This window comes from Protomyctophum parallelum, assembly GCF_964188405.1.
Source record: "Protomyctophum parallelum genome assembly, chromosome: 2".
In the NCBI taxonomy this organism is placed as follows: Eukaryota; Metazoa; Chordata; class Actinopteri; order Myctophiformes; family Myctophidae; genus Protomyctophum; species Protomyctophum parallelum.
Window position 1 is genome coordinate 12843760 of NC_139699.1, and position 19337 is coordinate 12863096.

Consider the following 19337-nt stretch of genomic DNA (forward strand, 5'->3'; position numbering starts at 1 on the left):
CACTGACTGATCAAGAAATTATTCTTGAGATCTGCACATTTTTGGCTCATATGGTCTTAGCAGGGGTAAGGTGGCGGCTTCTCAAAAGCACCATAGACGGGTCCATAGAGGGCAGGTGCGTTGGGCGTCAGCATATAGCAGCCCCCTTGTTCCTGGGACCCTCCCTGTGATGGAGGCTGGGTGGGAGCGTGAGAGGGCGGCTGGGTCTGGCTCTCATGATCAGACAGGCAGGTGGTGGATGTCAGACCTCCCTCTAGGCCTTGCTGTGGTGTGGAGGATGGGTGGTAGTTGTGATGCTGTTTGGAAAAGAGAGGGTTATTTTGGGAGATGTGGTTCAGTAGGTGACTATGCCACTATACAGCAGAGGTAGCGTAGAGGAGGGGTGCCATGTGCTCGCTGACTTACCCAGTTAACCCATTTAGACCGAGACCAATTCTACAAAATGTCTTCTAAATCATGACAGTTTTCTGAAAAACCTATGTTTCTGTCAGTGGTTCTCAAACAATTTCATGTCAAGGACCCCTAGAATTATAAGTATTTGGCCGCCGACCCCCATCTGAAAATATGTTGTTCCAGGGACCCCCCAGAAGCAAAGATTTGAGTTTAAAAAAAAACGTTGGCTCTGAAAGAATATATATTCAAAGATTTGCATTACATATTATTCACGATTTTTCAAAAATAGCAGACCTACAAGCTCGTAACAAGCTTGTAGATCTGCTATTTTTCAATAGCTAAAGTATAACATAATGCTTTAAAACACCAAAAGGGGTTCCCGCCCAAAATGGATTAAACTACTAACTAGGGCAACCGTGGTGGAGGTCATTATATTATATTTAGAGTTTCAGCATTTCTCCGTTAATGGATATATTTGTAGATATCGTGTTTGTATGACATTTTCTCCATAGTCATTAAAGGATCACTTCACCACTTTTCAACCTATCTTCATATAATTGGTCCTCACTAAAATACCACTATATTTACGCAGTTCAGAAACCCGTCCACCAGTGACATCATCGTTAGGCAGATTTCTTTTTTTTTAACAATATTTATTTGAATTTTTTGAATTTTTTTATTATCGTGAGAACGATGGCTTCCATTTTGGCATTGCAACTTTTCAGGAATAGAAAGCCTGCAGTTTCTATTAGCATGGATTTCCCATCGATGATGTCACTGGTGGACGGGTATCTGAACTACCCACAGCCCTCCTATGAGACACAGAGTAGAATTTTTTTTACTGTTTTATCATGAACATTATAGGACCAATTATATGAAGATAGGTTGAAAAGTGGTGAAGTGGTAGCCTGGCTAATAAGCCAGACCGAATCAGCCGTTGGCAAAAGAAAATTGCCTGCCGGCGGATTACGGTCTGGAGAGGCTCAATTGTACGCCCATTTCCTACACCAGAGAACTGGTGTGGCCAATCGGGACACGGTATGCAATATGGGCGGGCTTTGGTACAGTGACGTTCAATGCTTGAGACCTTTGACTGACAGTAGCTCTGACCAATTGCGTGAAAGAGAAAATGTTTGAACCCGCCCCCCGGGAAACAAGATCCATACACAGCATCTCCAGACTCAAATACCACACGACAGTGTGATTTGAGTCTGGCTTATTAGCCAGGCTAGTGAAGTGGTTCTTTAAAACATTAACCAACTAGAAAACTGTAAACAGAATCAAACATCAAGGAATATGTATGATTTGGTCCTCATTGACTTGAACGCAATCTCAAAATGTTGTGGAGAAGTGTAGATATTTAGACGTACCTGCATGGGTATCTGATCAGTGGCGCAACACTGACCGAACGCTAGGGGGGGATATAGAGCAGCGCCGGCGAGAATTCCGTCCCCCCCGTCCCCCCCACCACCCTAGGGGAGGGGGGGTTATGGTTAGGGTTTGGGGTCGGACTACAGAGAGGTTGTTCCAGTGACTCAATGCACATACAAAACTGCGTTTTGGCACAGTTATTATTATTATTATTATGAATTACCTGGCTGTGATTCCTCCTCCTCCCATGTGTCTCAAAACTTAAAAGTTTAACCACATTATCAGCAGCGCCTCGAACAGGTCAAAACTCACTGACCATCTGTAAGTTAGCCTATTCTATATAAAATGTACAGCACCTGGGCAGGAGAGGGTTCGCATGTTTTAAATATGTAGTTAGTGTTGGGCTGCAAAACCCATGCAACTCGAGAGGAAAAAAAAGGAAGAAAAAAAACCTGCAGCTTACCGGGTGTTGACAGTTGTGGAGCTTTCATTAGCGGCGTCGATCTCCTCCTTTCCCCATAAATCCCAAAATGGTGTAATATAATTCCCAAAGTGGGGTCCGGGGACCCCCAGAGGTCCTTGAGCGAGTTCCAGGGGGTACAGCTACATGATAGTTTGGAACCAAATGGACCCTTGTGGCATGTCATGTGGACGCTCTCAGTTTTTTTAATTAACATTGATTTTACATTATCAATTGGAGTCCCACAGCTAGAAATGGCATTAAAATAGGGTCCGTCCGTAGCCTAATGGCAATGCTTGTCAAACTGGGGTCCTTGAAATTAAACGGGTTGAGAATCACTGCTAGTGCTAGAGCTGTATAAATCTTCTCTTATGGGGGTCCTTCTCTTCTCTTCAAATGGGGGGTGGGTCCGCGGGCTAATACGTGTCCATTTGGGGGTCCTTGACACGAAAAGGTTTGGGAACCACTGTACTAGAGTATAAAGTATATCCATTCATCTCCTATCGATCTAGTCAATACACGTGTTAGCAAAAGTGGTGCGTGACACCAAAAGTGGTGACCTATTGAATCCTGTTCCTGTATTATTAGAATCATTACGCAATCACCACAGAGTGCAAAGCACATTGGGTCACTGATGGCGGTGTAACAACTAACAAACTTCCGAACACGGTAGATGGGCCAAACCATTTTGGGATTTACACAGGGGTGGACCAAATACATCCTTCATGAACGCAGGATTTCAAAAGTATTACTCCTAAGATAACTTTGGAGCCAGGGGGGATACAGGGGGGGACCCCCCAGCCTGGGAGGGATCCCCCAACTCATTTAGGGGGGACCAATGTGACGCTGGCAGGGGTCGTGACCCCCCCGTCCCCCACCCAATTGCGCCGCTGTATCTGATAGTGTAGATCTTTAGACTCACCTGCATGGGTATCTGATAGTGTAGATCTTTAGACTCACCTGCATGGGTATCTGATAGTGTAGATCTTTAGACTCACCTGCATGGGTATCTGATAGTGTAGATCTTTAGACACACCTGCATGGGTATCTGATAGTGTAGATCTTTAGACTCACCTGCATGGGTATCTGATAGTGTAGATCTTTAGACACACCTGCATGGGTATCTGGTAGTGTAGATCTGTAGACTCACCTGCATGGGTATCTGGTAGTGTAGATCTGTAGACTCACCTGCATGGGTATCTGATAGTTTAGATCTTTAGACTCACCTGCATGGGTATCTGATAGTGTAGATCTTTAGACTCACCTGCATGGGTATCTGGTAGTGTAGATCTGTAGACTCACCTGCATGGGTATCTGATAGTGTAGATCTTTAGACACACCTGCATGGGTATCTGGTAGTGTAGATCTGTAGACTCACCTGCATGGGTATCTGATAGTGTAGATCTTTAGACTCACCTGCATGGGTATCTGGTAGTGTAGATCTGTAGACTCACCTGCATGGGTATCTGATAGTTTAGATCTTTAGACTCACCTGCATGGGTATCTGGTAGTTTGGGTAGGCAGGTAAAGCCTGCCCTGACGGACAGTAGCCTGTATAGGAGACCATGTGCTGGTTAGGGTTGTATAGGATGTGTGGAGGTGGAGCTGGGCTTGGACACAGCTGAGACTGAGTGACCGGTTTCTGATGGTGGAAAGACACGACAACAACAAAAGAGCAGACAGAGATAACATCAGGACAGGTAGAAGTAGAAGTGAGTACAGTACCAGAGCAGGTGTACCGTACGCTGCCTACAACCTTCTACGGAGAAATATAACTCACATGGATGGATATGTATTATAAAGCACATGGTTATGTCTCTAAGCCATAGTGACGGGCCCTATAGGTCGGAGCCAGAGGTCCTGGACAACTACCAGTCCCTATAGAGCGTCGCAGTCCCGCCCCCTACCAGGGCCCAGGAAATGATTCTCCGTTCATTTTCCTCATAGACATTTCAAAAAGTATTTATTTAAAGACGTTTACGCCACGCACAGACAAAGCCAACTCTTGTCGTGACAAATCATGACAACAAACACAATTTTTTGGACCGAATAAAGAATTAGAAAGAAGAAAAGAACGGCAGGTTACAACACTTTTTTTGTTTTGTTTTTCCTCTTTGTAATTATTTGGTTTGGTCCAAAATGTTGTGTTTGTTGTCATGAGTTGTCACGACTCGAGTTGGCTTTGTCCGCGGCGTAACAGTCTTTAAAAAATACCTTTTGAAATGTCTATGGGAAAAATGCATTGGGAAACATCTCCTGGGCCTGGCGTAGCTCTATAGGTCGGAGCCAGAGGTCCTGGACAACCATCAGTCCAACTGCATTCATGCCACGTGTATAGTCAAGATCACACATTTCTATATCATTATCAAATATGGCTTCACCATAACAAATCTATGCATTTTGAATTTTGATGCATTTCAGCATTGGTTCTATGCATATATTAGGAAACAATTTGATGTGACGGTTAGATTGAAACTACACATTAGAATCATTAGAATTAATTTATCCACTTGCAACTCCAAAAGTGTACAAATTGCACGATCACGATGAACAAAGAACAGCCAATCCCTGCTCACCAAGTCCTTATAGGCCCCCAGGATGGCGGCAGTGATGATGCCCAGAAACACGCCCATCACGTTCAGAACCACCGAGGCCCACAGGAGACGATGCAGGTGGATCACATCCCAGCAGCCGCTGACGCCCGTGAACTCATAGTACTGGTAGTTCTGCCTAGAGAGAGAAGGACAAGCATGGTTAACTAGTCCACTAGTTTACTAGAACTCATAGTACTGGTAGTTCTGCCTAGAGAGAGAAGGACAAGCATGGTTAACTAGTCCACTAGTTTACTAGAACTCATAGTACTGGTAGTTCTGACTAGAGAGAAGGACAAGCATGGTTAACTAGTCCACTAGTTTACTAGAACTCATAGTACTGGTAGTTCTGACTAGAGGGCCGGAGAGAGCAGGACAAGCATGGTTGGGCATTAAGCAACTAAGTCCACTAGTTTACTAGTGGACTAGTAAATCCACTAGTCGACCTTGTTGGTACTAGTTGACTAGTTGATAATAATTTAAAAAAAGGGGGGGGGGGGGGGTATTTTTTTATATATTATTGAGAGAGAGAGAGAGAGAGAGAGAGAGAGAGAGAGAGAGAGAGACAGAGAGAGACAGAGAGAGAGTGAGAAACATATTAGCTGGGTTTTTTTCGTCCCAAAGGTTTTATACCAAATAAATGCAAAACATTGAAATAGTGCTGCTATTTGTTTCTAAAGAATATCCCAAGTTAACCTTTGGTACGTGAATGTATAACTATTTGACAGCAAATGCACAATTCTTATGATTTTGTAAGATTCGATTTCTCTAAGTTGCAATGTAACACAGCTCCTCATTCCCTTTTAATTGTACATACATCATTTAGTTCTCATTCATCGTATTGTTCCACTTTTGCTTTGACAATGTAAACGCATGTTTTCTGAATTAACAGTCACACAAACACACATACAGTAGACACACGCTTCTGCGTATTCATACACATGGACAGGGAGGTTTAGTGAATCTTACTCTAGACAGCTGTACAGGTAACAGCAGTAACAGGTGTTGCTTCTCACTTTGAGCTTACATGTGTGGTCCAATGATCTGCATGTCACCTGCAGACACACAAGAAAAGTCTCACTGTTTTCTGCAGGTTTTAAAAAACGTTCAAAACATTGTCTCTGGGAGTATAGGGTGCAGCATCTAATCGAACTAATCAATTGAATCAATTTGCACATGTATTGCACATAATAAAATCAAATATTATTTTATTATTTATTAATATTCTTTTATTATACAAAAAAAATCATTTTTCTTAAAATAGCCACTCTACAAGCTCCCAAAGAATTGCATCTTAACTTTTTGTGAGCTTGAAGATTGGCTATTTGTGCACACTATAACAATTTATTACAATTGTTTTGTGTCAAATCGTTGATATATAAAATATTAAAGAAATTAGCGAGGGGGAAACCTGCACAACTTGATTATTCAAATAATGAAAAAAACAAATCGATAGAATAATCACTAAGGAAATAATAGGTTGCAGCCTTAGAGTATACTCTAAGGTTGCAGCCCTACTGAGGAGTAATTAATCAAGAATCCATAAAGCTAATTGGCTACAGTTTAGAGAAATAAACACTTGAACCCGAGGTACAGTATATGGAATTGTCCGGATGACATAAAAGCTATTTAGAGTCAATTAGTTTTATGGTTGTGGTAATTAAATGTGTCTCTAGGAAGAGTAGTAGAGTACACTGGATGGCATCCAAGTTCTATTACGGTATGTTACTTAATGCTACTCAGCACCGTCCATGAGCCCGCAAACGCATCTACTGACCACTAGGTGACACTGTAGGCTATAGATCTGTACAGTATGTCCACAAAATGTGCTCCATACAGACCTCACATTGAAAATAACACAAGGCAAACATAAAGCAGTGCACAATCTTCAGGCAAGATATATGGTGTATTGAGGTGTAAGTTCCCCCTGTGTTACAATAGAAGGCAGGGCGTTTAGGTCCCAGGCACCTCAGCTGTGGAACCTTCTCCCGGCTTCGGTCCGTGGGGCTGACACGCTCTGCACATTCAAGACTAGGTTGAAAACCTTTCTCTACGACAAAGCCTATAGCTAGACTTGTCTCCAAGTCTAGCTGGATACCATAGTCGTACATTGTTGTGTGGGTTTGTCTCCCAGCAGTACATGTAATATACACTATATAGGCTCCAGTAAGGCCTGCCACTAATCCAACATCTGGGGAATCTCTCCCCGGAGTCTCTTTTCGTCCTCCCCGTCGCAGTTCTGTGGACCTCTAATATTAACCCCCAACTGACTGCAGAGTGTGACCGTGGATCAGGCCTCTTCATGGAGCCCACCAGAAGTGTGACTTGGACCCGGCCTCACAGAGCTCGACCTCGACCAGATGTGGACCAGACCCCTCACCCCTCACCCCCCACCTGTCTATTTCTGTCTATTTCTCTCTGTCTATCTCTCTGTCTCTCCCTCTACCCCCCCCCCCCACGTTTCTTCCTAAAGGCGAGTTTTTCGTTACCATTGTCGCAATATTGCTTGCTCTGGGTGGATCTTTGTTGGTTGTAAAGTGTCTTGAGACAACTTGTTGTGATTTGACACTATAATAAATTTGAATTTAATTGAATTGAATTGAATTGTGTGCATGCGTGTGCGTGCGTGCGTGCGTGCGTACAGGATGCACGATGCAAGCACATGTGACTGAAAGTGTGCATGCTCAAATCACCTCAGTATAGTAGTTGTCGAAAGCATAACCAGATCCGCTGGTGTAATAGTCACATCCGTCTTGGAGCAGAGGTCTTGTATCCTAAACAACATAGTGAGGTGAGCGGGAAGACAAACACAAAATGATTTAGTTTAGTTTTAGGATCAGGCAAAGAGCCATTAAAATATTACTGACGGTTTATGATGATGATAATAATCATAATCCCACTAGTACCAGAGTGGTGTCTGTTTTGTTTGCTAGGATGGAGCTTACCAGCACTCTGCCCCATGACTATTCATAAGTACTCTGCCTTGGGTCTATAGGCTTATTATCCTGCCCTCATTTCAGGCACATTACACATAATTTGAAAAGTTAAACTTTCATATATTCAAGATTGTATATACTGTACAGTGAGAAATATTTTAAACTTGATGATGACAGCATACAGCTCATGAAATTGTAAATTTGCCTTTTTTTTTTTTTTACTATTTTGCAAAACATTTTTGAATAGTTAAAATAGCCAGTCTACAAGCTCACAACGTGTCAATGTAGATTGGCTAGTTCAAAAATGTTTTTCAAAATATAAATCCTTTTGAGTGATCTTATGACATATTCAAATATTTTGAGATACTGGATTCCTGATGAGCTGTATGCTGTGATCATCAAGATAAAAAAAAAAAAAAGGTTTGGAATATTTCACTTTCTTCACAATGACAGATTAGAATATATGTTTTTGAATATATGTTTTTGATTGATTGAATACTTTATTAGTTAGAAATGTAAAACAGCACAAGGATAACACAACAAGTTCCTGGGGACTTGTTTCCATTGTGGTCCTACAGTATGTATTCAATTAATCAACATAGCATAAATTGATAAAATAACGCAATAATACATATCATCAACAAACACAATATGTCGATTATACTTTTCCAATTATACTACGGAAAGAAATGAACTTTTCCACAATATTAAACATTTTGTAGATGTATATCAATCAATCAATCAATCAGATTTGTGTAGACTCAGGGGAAAAAACATTATACATACAGAAAGAACACCCCTATACCATAAAAACATGAGTTATTACAAGAGACAATCAGATGGCGCAGGAGCGAGTACCTGCAAAGGTGGGCCTGTTGCGATACCCTTATCGTATTTTGCATATACCAGTGTTTCCAAAAAGTTGACCGAAAGCTTGTAACCCTCAGGCTAGGGTTAGAGAGAAACAAAACAAAAAGTTATGCTTTTTTTTAACTATATGGTTACCTTGTTGTGCACACTAATTTCCCAGTACATAGGGAAATAAGACACATTTATTAAAAAGTAGTAATATATAAGCCAAAAAAAATGATTGTACCTTTTCATTTGACTTTAGATGAAAAGGTATTTTGCGCACGGATATGAATGTGCCTTTGACATTTTTACTTTCTCTACAAAAAGTTTGAAAACCACAGGATTGGAAAAATCCTAACCGTTTTCTTAAAAAACAATGTTTCTATGTCAGTGGTGCTCAACCTTTTTCATGTCAAGGACTCTCAGAAATCTGTATTTGGCCACGGACCCCCCCCAGAAGCAAAGATTTGAGTTAAAAACATTCACTGTGAAAGAATATATATTAAAAGATTTGCGACACATTTTCACGATTTTTCAAAAAATAGCAGATCTACAAGCCTCTACAGTATTCAATGGCTTGGTTTGGTTTGCACTGCTTCTCTGCCTCAAGTTTGACTGGAATGTTTTAGGTGAGCTGGACCTGCTTTTCTCAGTAATGCCAGTAGTCCAAAATGCTGTTTATCTCTAAGAGATAGTGATGACAAGACTACTGTAAAACTCAAAGATAACTAAATAATGATCTAATCAAATAAATAAATAAATTATTCCATCTAGATTTCAGACAAACACCCAAATAAACTCCTCGTATTCACTATAAATAATTTATCAGCTAATCCAATTAACTAGAGACTGTGGCAAAAGTATTTCAAGGAAATGCACCAAGCCTTATTTTATATTACGTCATATGATGTCGATGTCGCGTGGTGAAAATCACGCAGATCTACAAGCTCATGTTGCATTGCAATTTGCAATGACTTGTGATCTTGTAAATCTTAAATAAAAAATTAAAATTAAATAACAAATATGTGGGGGAACAAATCCCAAAGATAATTGGAAAAATAGAAGAAATCTGTCTATAATGACATGCCCAAAATAGGGATGCCAGGTTGAAACCCGAATCTGGGATATATATATTTTTTTTTAATGTTTTTTTTGTTGTGGCTTTCGCCTTTATTTTATATTTTTTATGGAGGGACAGACAGTAGGCTGACAGGAGATGGGGAGAAAGATGGGGGGGGGGGGGGGGTGTGTGACATGCAGTAAAGGCCGTCGGGAGTCGAACCCGCGGCACACTGCCAGACTGGATTACCAGCCAGGGTGCCTGGACCGCTGAGCCACGGCCCAGGCCAATCTGGGATATCTTACATGGTATTAGTGTTTAAAGGAAACTTTCAATCATCTCTGCTGTACTGAAGGTTTTCCTGGAACTGTGGGCCGAGCCAGCGTACTGCAGGCTAGGCACTGATTGGCTGAATCATGATGGAGTAGACCTGGGTCACACTGTGATTGGCTGAATCATGATGGAGTAGACCTGGGTCACACTGTGATTGGCTGAATCATGATGGAGTGGACCCGGGTCACACTGTATCTGATTACATCTGAGACCTTCTATTACTAAAGCCTGACTAAAGCAGGGCTGGGCAACTTTCCACGCTCACTGCAGAGGGCCACAGTGCATATTACTGTCGTAGCAAAAATAGCCGATCTACAAGCTCAAAACTTTTGAGCTTGTAGATCGGCTGTTTTTGCTATATTTGAATTGAAATCCTGAATATTTTTGGGCTATTTTTGAATTGGAATCCTGAAAAGTTACCTTTTTAATTATTTAATTTCAATAATATATCAATGTTCGGATATTAACCTGGGACGGTGGGCCCGGGGGCCGCATGTGGCCCCCGGGCCGCCAGTTGACCATGTATGGACTAAAGGGACCTGTGTGTGTACTTGTATTCCTTTTTTTATTTATTATTAAAAGAAATATATATATATATATATATATATAAATTATTTTTTATGGGGGTTGAGAAGGAAGAGAAATGTAAATAACTCAGTGTTTTCTGTCCACTACATGGGAATGTTCTCAAAGTTCCACAGATGTTTGCATACATACTATAAACTCTGCTGCGATGATCCCGTCAATAATGGCACAGAAGAAAGAGGAGATGACTCCGATACTGATGAATATGATGGATGCCGTGAGCTGGGAGAAAGAAAGAAAGAACGGAGAGGTTTGTTGAATGCTAAAGTTAAACAAATGTATTAATTAATCAATGAATTACAGAAGACAAACCTCACTCGTAAGGCTCACAAATACAACAGTAAAACGCATGCACGCAAGCACGCACGCACGCACGCACACACAGTATCTGTGCTCGCTTGCTCTCTGTTAGGTTTGCTGATTGCAGTGTCCAGCATGCAGGATAATAAAGGAAATGTACAGCTTCTTGTCCTGTCAACCACAACGTGTGCTGTGGCAGATTTACAGACATGGAGGTGAGCTGGGCAACACGATGACCTTTAACACCTCCAAGTTCAATCTAATTACCCAAACGTCTCTCTCTCTTTCTCTCTCTCTCTCTGTTGCACGCACGCACGCACGCACGCACGCACACACACACACACACAATAATCAAAAGCCCACGTGAGACATCGTTTACCCGTAGAAGTGCAAAATAATCATCTCTGAATCCCCAGGGGGCTCCACCTCTTATTGGCCAGGGTTAAACACAGACACCCACCAAAGCACATTTTGACAAAATGTATACAGATAAATGAGCCACTCACAAATAACTCCACTACAAACATTTAGACCCTTAATTACATTAAAGTTTTTGTCTTGAATTGCTCTAATTAAATATTTGTATATCAATTATGTGTCCTATAATCCAGGGGTTCTCAAACCTTTTTGGACGAGGTTAGAGGGGATACATTTGGCCCAGGTTAGAGGGGATACATTTGGCCCAGGTTAGAGGGGATACATTTGGCCCAGGTTAGAGGGGATACATTTTTTCCAAGTATCCCCTCATACTCCGATAAGTATATACTGTACTTTTTGTATTAAAACTTTTCAATCAAAGTCACAACGTGCTACAACATTCTATTACTACATTATATTACTACTGTCCTGTTCACACTCACATGCACGCGTGCACATTCCCACACTCAGACTTCAGCTACCAACACACTTTTACCTTCAAAATTCATGCTTGGCTCAGTTGGCTGATCACAGATGTCTGATCATAAAGTTTATTATTAAGCAACCTTTTACTGCCTAGTCAATTCCTCCTTCAGGACAGAAACTTTAGCCTACTGTACAAACCTGGCAAATAATACATTGTGTGTGTGCATGTCTGTCTGTCGATAAAATAATACATTGTCTGTGTGTGTGCATGCCTGTCTGTCGATAAAATAATACATTGTCTGTGTGTGTGCATGTCTGTCTGTCGATAAAATAATACATTGTCTGTGTGTGTGTGTGTGTGTGTGCATGTCTGTCTGTCGATACAATAATACATTGTCTGTATTTCATTATACTCAGTGGTGTACAAGTACCCCAAAAATAAATACTCCTTGTCAAATATTACTCAATTAAAAGTGAAAGTTGCACTGTTAAATTTGTACTTGAGTTCAAGTACTGGAGTACTTTATTCATATTCATTACATGCTTTTTAAAATAATCAAGTATTCAAAAGTACAAATAAGTTGAAATAACAAATAATATTTTCTTTCACCATATTTGAAATAGAACAAATTCATATATACTTTTTTAATTTCCTAGAAATGTAGTGGAGTCAAAAGTACAATTTGTTTTTGAAATGTACGTGGTGGTGTGAAGTATAGCAAATACTCCACCTCTGATGTTATTATGGGTATGATTTAAACTGTATATTGTGATTGTACTTGTATAAAATTCAATCAATCAATCAACAAAACTAAAATGTACTCTCAACAAATAAATTCCCTCCTTATGTCCATACTGTACTGTACACAATTATAGCCATATTGTTTATCTAAATGAGAGTGTGCAAATGAACACAAATGTACCCTTACTGGTCTATTTTGTAACCAAATGTGTTGAATTAACACTGGCAATTTTACAGTTTATGGGCGAAAGATCCAGATGATAGATATATGGAGGTAAAGATCTGTAAAGTGCATGCGACCGTGTTCTGGTTGAATGCAGGCTTTATCTAACTGACACGAGGCCAGTTATCTAACTGACACGAGGCCAGATCCTCCAGTTCATTAGAGGGTAAATGACTCTGCGTTTATGGGCTGCCTGTGGGAGCTGATGAGGCCAGCATTGAGCAGCATATACAATAGACTCTGATAACTGCATTAGTTCGCATTACCACAGCGCCAGCTGCCAGCACATAAAACATCCTAGCACACTCCCTCAGCCAAAGTAACACAGCCTAGCACACTCCCTCATCCAAAGTAAAACAGCCTAGCACACTCCCTCATCCAAAGTAAAACAGCCTAGCACACTCCCTCATCCAAAGTAAAACATCCTAGCACACTCCCTCATCCAAAGTAAAACAGCCTAGTATAGCACACTCCCTCATCCAAAGTAAAACAGCCTAGTATAGCACACTCCCTCATCCAAAGTAAAACAGCCTAGCACACTCCCTCATCCAAAGTAAAACAGCCTAGTATAGCACACTCCCTCATCCAAAGTAAAACAGCCTAGCACACTCCCTCATCCAAAGTAAAACAGCCTAGCACACTCCCTCATCCAAAGTAAAACAGCCTAGTATAGCACACTCCCTCATCCAAAGTAAAACAGCCTAGTATAGCACACTCCCTCATCCAAAGTAAAACAGCCTAGTATAGCACACTCCCTCATCCAAAGTAAAACAGCCTAGCACACTCCCTCATCCAAAGTAAAACAGCCTAGCACACTCCCTCATCCAAAGTAAAAGTAAAAGAGATTACATCATCCTGATGTGCTCCATGTTTGATTAGATTACATCATCCTGACGTGCTCCATGTTTGATTAGATTACATCATCCTGACGTGCTCCATGTTTGGTGAAGACTGGCGTCATCAATATAACCTCATCAATATGATGTCATCCTATTGACATCATCCATATAAGGGAAACATTGGATCCAATCTATATGATGAGAGCTCCACAGGTAAGCAAGCTATATGCCATTATAAGGTTTGGTTATATTATATTTATATACTGTGCCGCCCATCCATCGCACGAGACTCTGAGTTATTTTTTACTGCTGTTTATTAACACCACTGTGCTGTAAAACACCGTAGAACTGACATACAAAAACAAGACAACAAAACATTAAAGGTATATTCAGTGATTTCACTTAATTCAAATATCACTTATTTTTTTGTTTTGTTGTGATAATCCTCCCTACTATAGAGTGTGCTGGCCATATAAGGAGTTCCTCCCTGTCCCCAGTTAACCCCTGGGGGTCAAAAAACCTTAGGTTTCGTTTTTGACTCTCTATCCTGATTGGACGAAAGGCTGGGTCCCACAGCCAAAAACGAAACCTACGGTTTTTTGAGTGAGATCACTGAATATACCTTTAACTTGGAACATATTGTTACATTCACAATAATACATAAACCTTCACAATAAGAATCACAAATAAATACAGTACTGACCACTTTGCCTGCTTGCACATGAATGGGGTCAACTTGGAACCTTCAGTCTTTCTTGAAAAACCCTTTTGTTTTCTCTTCTCTTCTTTTCTTTATTTTACTTTACTTCATTTCGTGTACTTAACTTAACTTTCTTCTGCTTTACATTTTATAGTTCACTTTACTTTGTTCACTTTACTTCTCCTAGTTTACTTTACTTCTTCTGGTCTACTTTGCTTTCTTCCTTCTGCACAGAGCTCTCTCTCAGTGATCTGCAGTGCACTCTCTTCAGTGTAATGAGACTTCTGCCCTCTCTCACTCACAAATAGGTGTAACCAACAAGCTTAATTATCAGAACACAGATGCAACCAAGACACATAATTGAGAACCCTCAACACATAGAACACACTTTTAGAGCGCCCCCAAAAGGACACATACAGAAACATGAAAACCTTGACATGGCTGCAGTAACATATACTATATAATAGAAAATATAAATCATTTTGGTTAAAGTTAGGGTAAAGTGACTGATATCTACAAAACCTAGTACAAACTAAGCTAAACTAGTAAACCCACTTTAAAAACTCATTAAACCTAAACTGAAACTGAGAAACAAAATTATTATTATTATTATTGTTTAAAGTTAAGTGAACAGTAGGCTGTACCAAACGTGGAAATCATTATGTAATTAATGTTAATTTAACACAAGTATACTTGAGATCTAAACAACAATGAGATACTGAGTGACCATGGTTATGCAACTCCGGCCACCAGACCACTGCCTGCAAGGTCATTCAGTTTGAAATACCAATCATGACCACAGCTGGACACACTTGTAATAAGCACTGGACATCCCATGGCCTGGGAAGTAAAAAATATGGCCCTTATCTAATTTTGGGCGGGGAACCCGTTTTGGTGTTAGCATTATGTTATGCTTTAGCTATTGAAAAATAGCAGATCTACAAGCTCAGAGCGCGCCACCGAGTGGTGCGCTACGAGCTTGTAGGTCTGCTATTTTAAAAAAATCGAAGAACGACTGACATAGAAACATAGCTTTTTCAGAAAACTGTCTAGACTGTTTAGAATCTGATCTCAGGTCAGAATGGGTTATTCTTAATGGGCCCTGTGTTCTGCTCTGCTCTGCCACCACAAGGTGACCGAGGGGACAGCAGTGTGTGAAATACAGGCCAGGATCCTCTGGAGCAAAGAGACTATCAATGCCTTCAGTCATCAGGCAGGTACAGTACACTGCACTGGATGCAGACAGTGGATTATTACCCTATTATTATAGGGACTGGAAGCGTTAGTGCATGGACAGTATAGTAGCTTAACGTTCACAGACTATTTGATTTCAAGTTTTTTGGAGCGACGTAATTTCATGCTCCATAATCCTTTCAATATTTTTTGAGATCTTTTACGAGATGAGACAAGATGGGAACTAAAGGTTGGAGTCAGGTGTGGCTTCATAGGAGGCTGGCCTTCAATAGGAAGCTGTGTGTGTGTGTGTGTGTGTGTGTGTGTGTGTGTGTGTGTGTGTGCGTGCGTGCTTGCGTGCGTGCGTGCATGCGTGCGTGCGTGCGTGCGTGCGTGCGTGCGTGCGTGCGTGCGTGCGTGCGTGCGTGTTTCTCCAGAGCTAAACTTGCAAACCAAATTCGTGCCAGTATAGGTGAACATAGTATCTATAGTAGCGCCCACATTTTATTTCACATAGGCTACTACTTTATTAACAGTTTGCAAAAAGTACAGAAGTACAGTTACAATAATGCTAAAAGACAACACAATAACCCTGAGGGCTTGTTTCCAGTGTGGTCCTATACGTATGTATTCAATTCATCAAGACATATAAAGATCCACGTTGGAGCCACACCTTCCCCATGTCTGATGATTTGATTGTTTTGTAATAATAATAGTACATGAACCATGTATTATTCTTCTGATACTTATAGCATGCAATGAAATCATCATTCGAAAATGTGCTGCTCCTGCATTTGAAAGACCCTGGATGTAAAATATGTTTGGGGGCGATCAGATGATCCCTGCAGTGTGACGATACGCTTAGTTGTTCTTTAATGAGGAAACCTGTTCTGCTAGCCTCTGATCATCTTACTGAGCAGGAAGGAAGGGGTGTGTGTGACTGTGGTGTGTGTGTGTGTGTGTGTGTGTGTGTGTGTGTGTGTGTGTGTGTGTGTGTGTGTGTGTGTGTGATAAGCGACATTGAAGCACTGCGCCAGTGTGGCAGCAGTCGTCCCATTAAAATTTAAAGCGTAGAACTGGGAGCAATGCCGGAGACGCAAACCCATCGGCCCTAAATCTCTTTCTATGTCACACGCGTGCAGTGTCGCACACACACGCACACACACACACACACACACACACACACACACACACACACACACACACACACACCCACACACACACACACACACACACACTGTATTGCGTGTACATCCGAGAACAGGTCTAGGACCACATTAGCTATAGTATCATTTAAGCCTGATCAAGTCGTATACAACATGTTGTGAGCTTGTAGATCGACTATCTTCAGAGGGGGAAACGACGGAGTATATAAATTAAGCAGTAGCGTAACATAAGACAAAGTGATCTGACCAGGCACAGGACACCTCGTGAAAAATTCACATCTCTCTCTCTCTCTCTCTCTCTCTCTCTCACACACTTGTATAACAGTGGAACAGGGGTGGGCAACTTTGACGATGGAGAGGGCCACTATATTTACACACTCACTCGTCACTCCAGAGGGCCACTATATTTCCACACTCACTCCAGAGGGCCACTATATTTCCACACTCACTCCAGAGGGCTACTATATTTCCACACTCACTCCAGAGGGCCACTATATTTCCACACTCACTCCAGAGGGCCACTATATTTCCACACTCACTCCAGAGGGCCACTATATTTCCACACTCACTCCAGAGGGCCACTATATTTCCACACTCACTCCAGAGGGCCACATTGCATATTAATGTCGTAGCAAAAATAGCCGATCTACAATCTAAATAAAATTGCCGATCTACAAGCTCAAAACGTGTACTGTTGCGACGCGTTTTGAGCTTGTAGATCGGCTATTTTTGCTATATTTGAATTGAAATCCTGAAATTTGACTATTTTTTTTTTTTTGAATCCTGAAAAAGAACCGTTTTATTTAATTTCAAATGAATTTTGTTATGTTAACATTATGAACTAAATCCAAACACATTGGACATACAAAAGTGGCCATGTTTGCATGTTTGGAATTGTAACAGCTGAAATCAATAATATATCAATATTCTGATATTAACCTGAGGGCCACATTAAGTGAAGGTGGGGGCCGCATGTGGCCCCCGGGCCGCCAGTTGCCCATGTATAACAGTAGAATAATCCATACAGAAACATCTACTCATAATCCTATGATGACATGTGAAGGCACACTTTTCCTTCTCTAGATCATGTCCAGTGCTGGTCAAAGGACTTGAGACCAAAATCTGGCCAGCATGATAAGTTGACAACTCAGACCTCAGAAACTACATCTCCCAGAATGCAGCAGCAAGATGGCTGCTCATTACTTGATTAGGAGCACCTTAAAAGGAATGGAGGTTCAGTCATTCTCAAAAAAACAAACAGATGCAAACACTACTCTTGGGTTTTACCTCCAAAGACGCCAATGGTCGGTAATGTTGTATTGTTTTATTTACACTTATGTATGCACTGCAGTACTGTTAGTTGTGGTTAAAATCAGGCTAATTGTGAATAGTAGGTTAAACTGTTTCCGTTTGAAGTCAGGAAGGAACACATTAACACTGCAGTATTGCCTTCATTTCTGTTTGACATGTTTAAAAGTATAACTTTACAAAATAAAATGTGGACAATTCATGTTAAAGGCCTTGTTCAATTAGAGCTGATCTACAAGCTTAAAGTTCAGCTATTTTCTTTAACTACTTACTAAATGTTTACTTAACTTGAATTTTATCCAAGCTTAAAGGGTAAAGTAATTTGAATTTTTTAATTTGTTTAAAATGTTGACTTTAATAAAATTTTAAATACTTAATTTAGGCATTCATTGTTTAAGAGCACTAATTGTTTAAAAGACATTTGATTATTTAAGAATATTTAATGTTTAAAATCAAGTGGTTAAAAAGAGAACGTGCTTTTGAAAGGATTTCATCATTTGTTGTTAATCTTTGTTTCTTTGTGTTCGAAGGTTTTCAACCTACTGATCACCTACTACCAGCCAATCAATGAAGCCAACACTAAGCTTAAAAGTTGGAAAATAAAAAAATCCTTGGATTGAGTTGGAAATTGGAGTTGTGTCCTTTGGAGTGGAACAGAGTTGACTTTACAGTTGCTCCATCTTTTCCAGCTCCTTCTCTGCCTGGAGGTTGCTCCACTGTGCTGCCATGTATTTTATAAACTGCTGCCTGTTAAAGAAGAATTCCTTGTCGTGCTCTTGTTGCCATCCCTCAACTTGAGCCTTGAGGGTCTTCTCTAGCTTGGACAAACCTTTCTGTACATCCAACCTGTGCTTTGGTTCTTTAAGAAGGTTCCCTCCTCTGTTGTTCAAACTGGAGAGATCATTGTTTATTCAAGCTCCACGAACAGTTTGAAGTTCTCATGCCACCGTGTGACTCCCTCAAACAAGCCTCTGTGGTCCTCATAGTACTTGTTTTTTGTTTTGATTTTTTTTATCCCACGATTTGTAACCCATTTTTCACCCCGGTGTCAATTATCTAATGTGATCCTGGGCTCTACACACCCTCTGCCAACCTGGGGAGAGCAACAGACTTTAACTAATGCTTCCTTCATGCATGAGTGTCCAAGTTGCTCCTTTACACCTGACAGGGGGTTGTTTCCCTGGTTGGACGTAGCGCGTGGAAGGAACACGTTATTCCGACCAGTTCCTTTCCCCTCCATCAGGCTGGCCAGGGGGAGGCAGTTTAGAGACCAGGATTACTGCATGTTTTTTGTGAGGGTACCTACCCTTGACACGGGGAGAACATGCAAACTCCACACAGAACTATATCTTTGGAGCACATGGTATAATCTGTATCTGTACCTTGTATAAAGTGATCCAGCAGTAAAAAAGAAATCAGACTAGTCTGAAGTGAGTGGTGCAACAGTGCCTCCTGTTGGTAC

At 40.9% G+C, this 19337-nt stretch overlaps 1 protein-coding gene across 1 annotated transcript in view; it reads right to left on the reverse strand.

Annotated features, from left to right (window-relative positions):
- tmem255b (transmembrane protein 255B) overlaps window positions 1-19337 on the reverse strand; it is a gene marked incomplete at its 5' end in the record, with an annotated part of 29208 nt that continues 9871 nt past the window's right edge. Inside the window, 7 exons of the mRNA XM_083759194.1 lie at window positions 1-296; window positions 1764-1856; window positions 3717-3866; window positions 4801-4954; window positions 5785-5870; window positions 7509-7589; window positions 10714-10803. Of these exons, the coding sequence (XP_083615320.1) occupies window positions 57-296; window positions 1764-1856; window positions 3717-3866; window positions 4801-4954; window positions 5785-5870; window positions 7509-7589; window positions 10714-10803 (894 nt within the window). The 3' untranslated portion in view covers window positions 1-56. The remainder of the gene's footprint in view (window positions 297-1763; window positions 1857-3716; window positions 3867-4800; window positions 4955-5784; window positions 5871-7508; window positions 7590-10713; window positions 10804-19337) is intronic.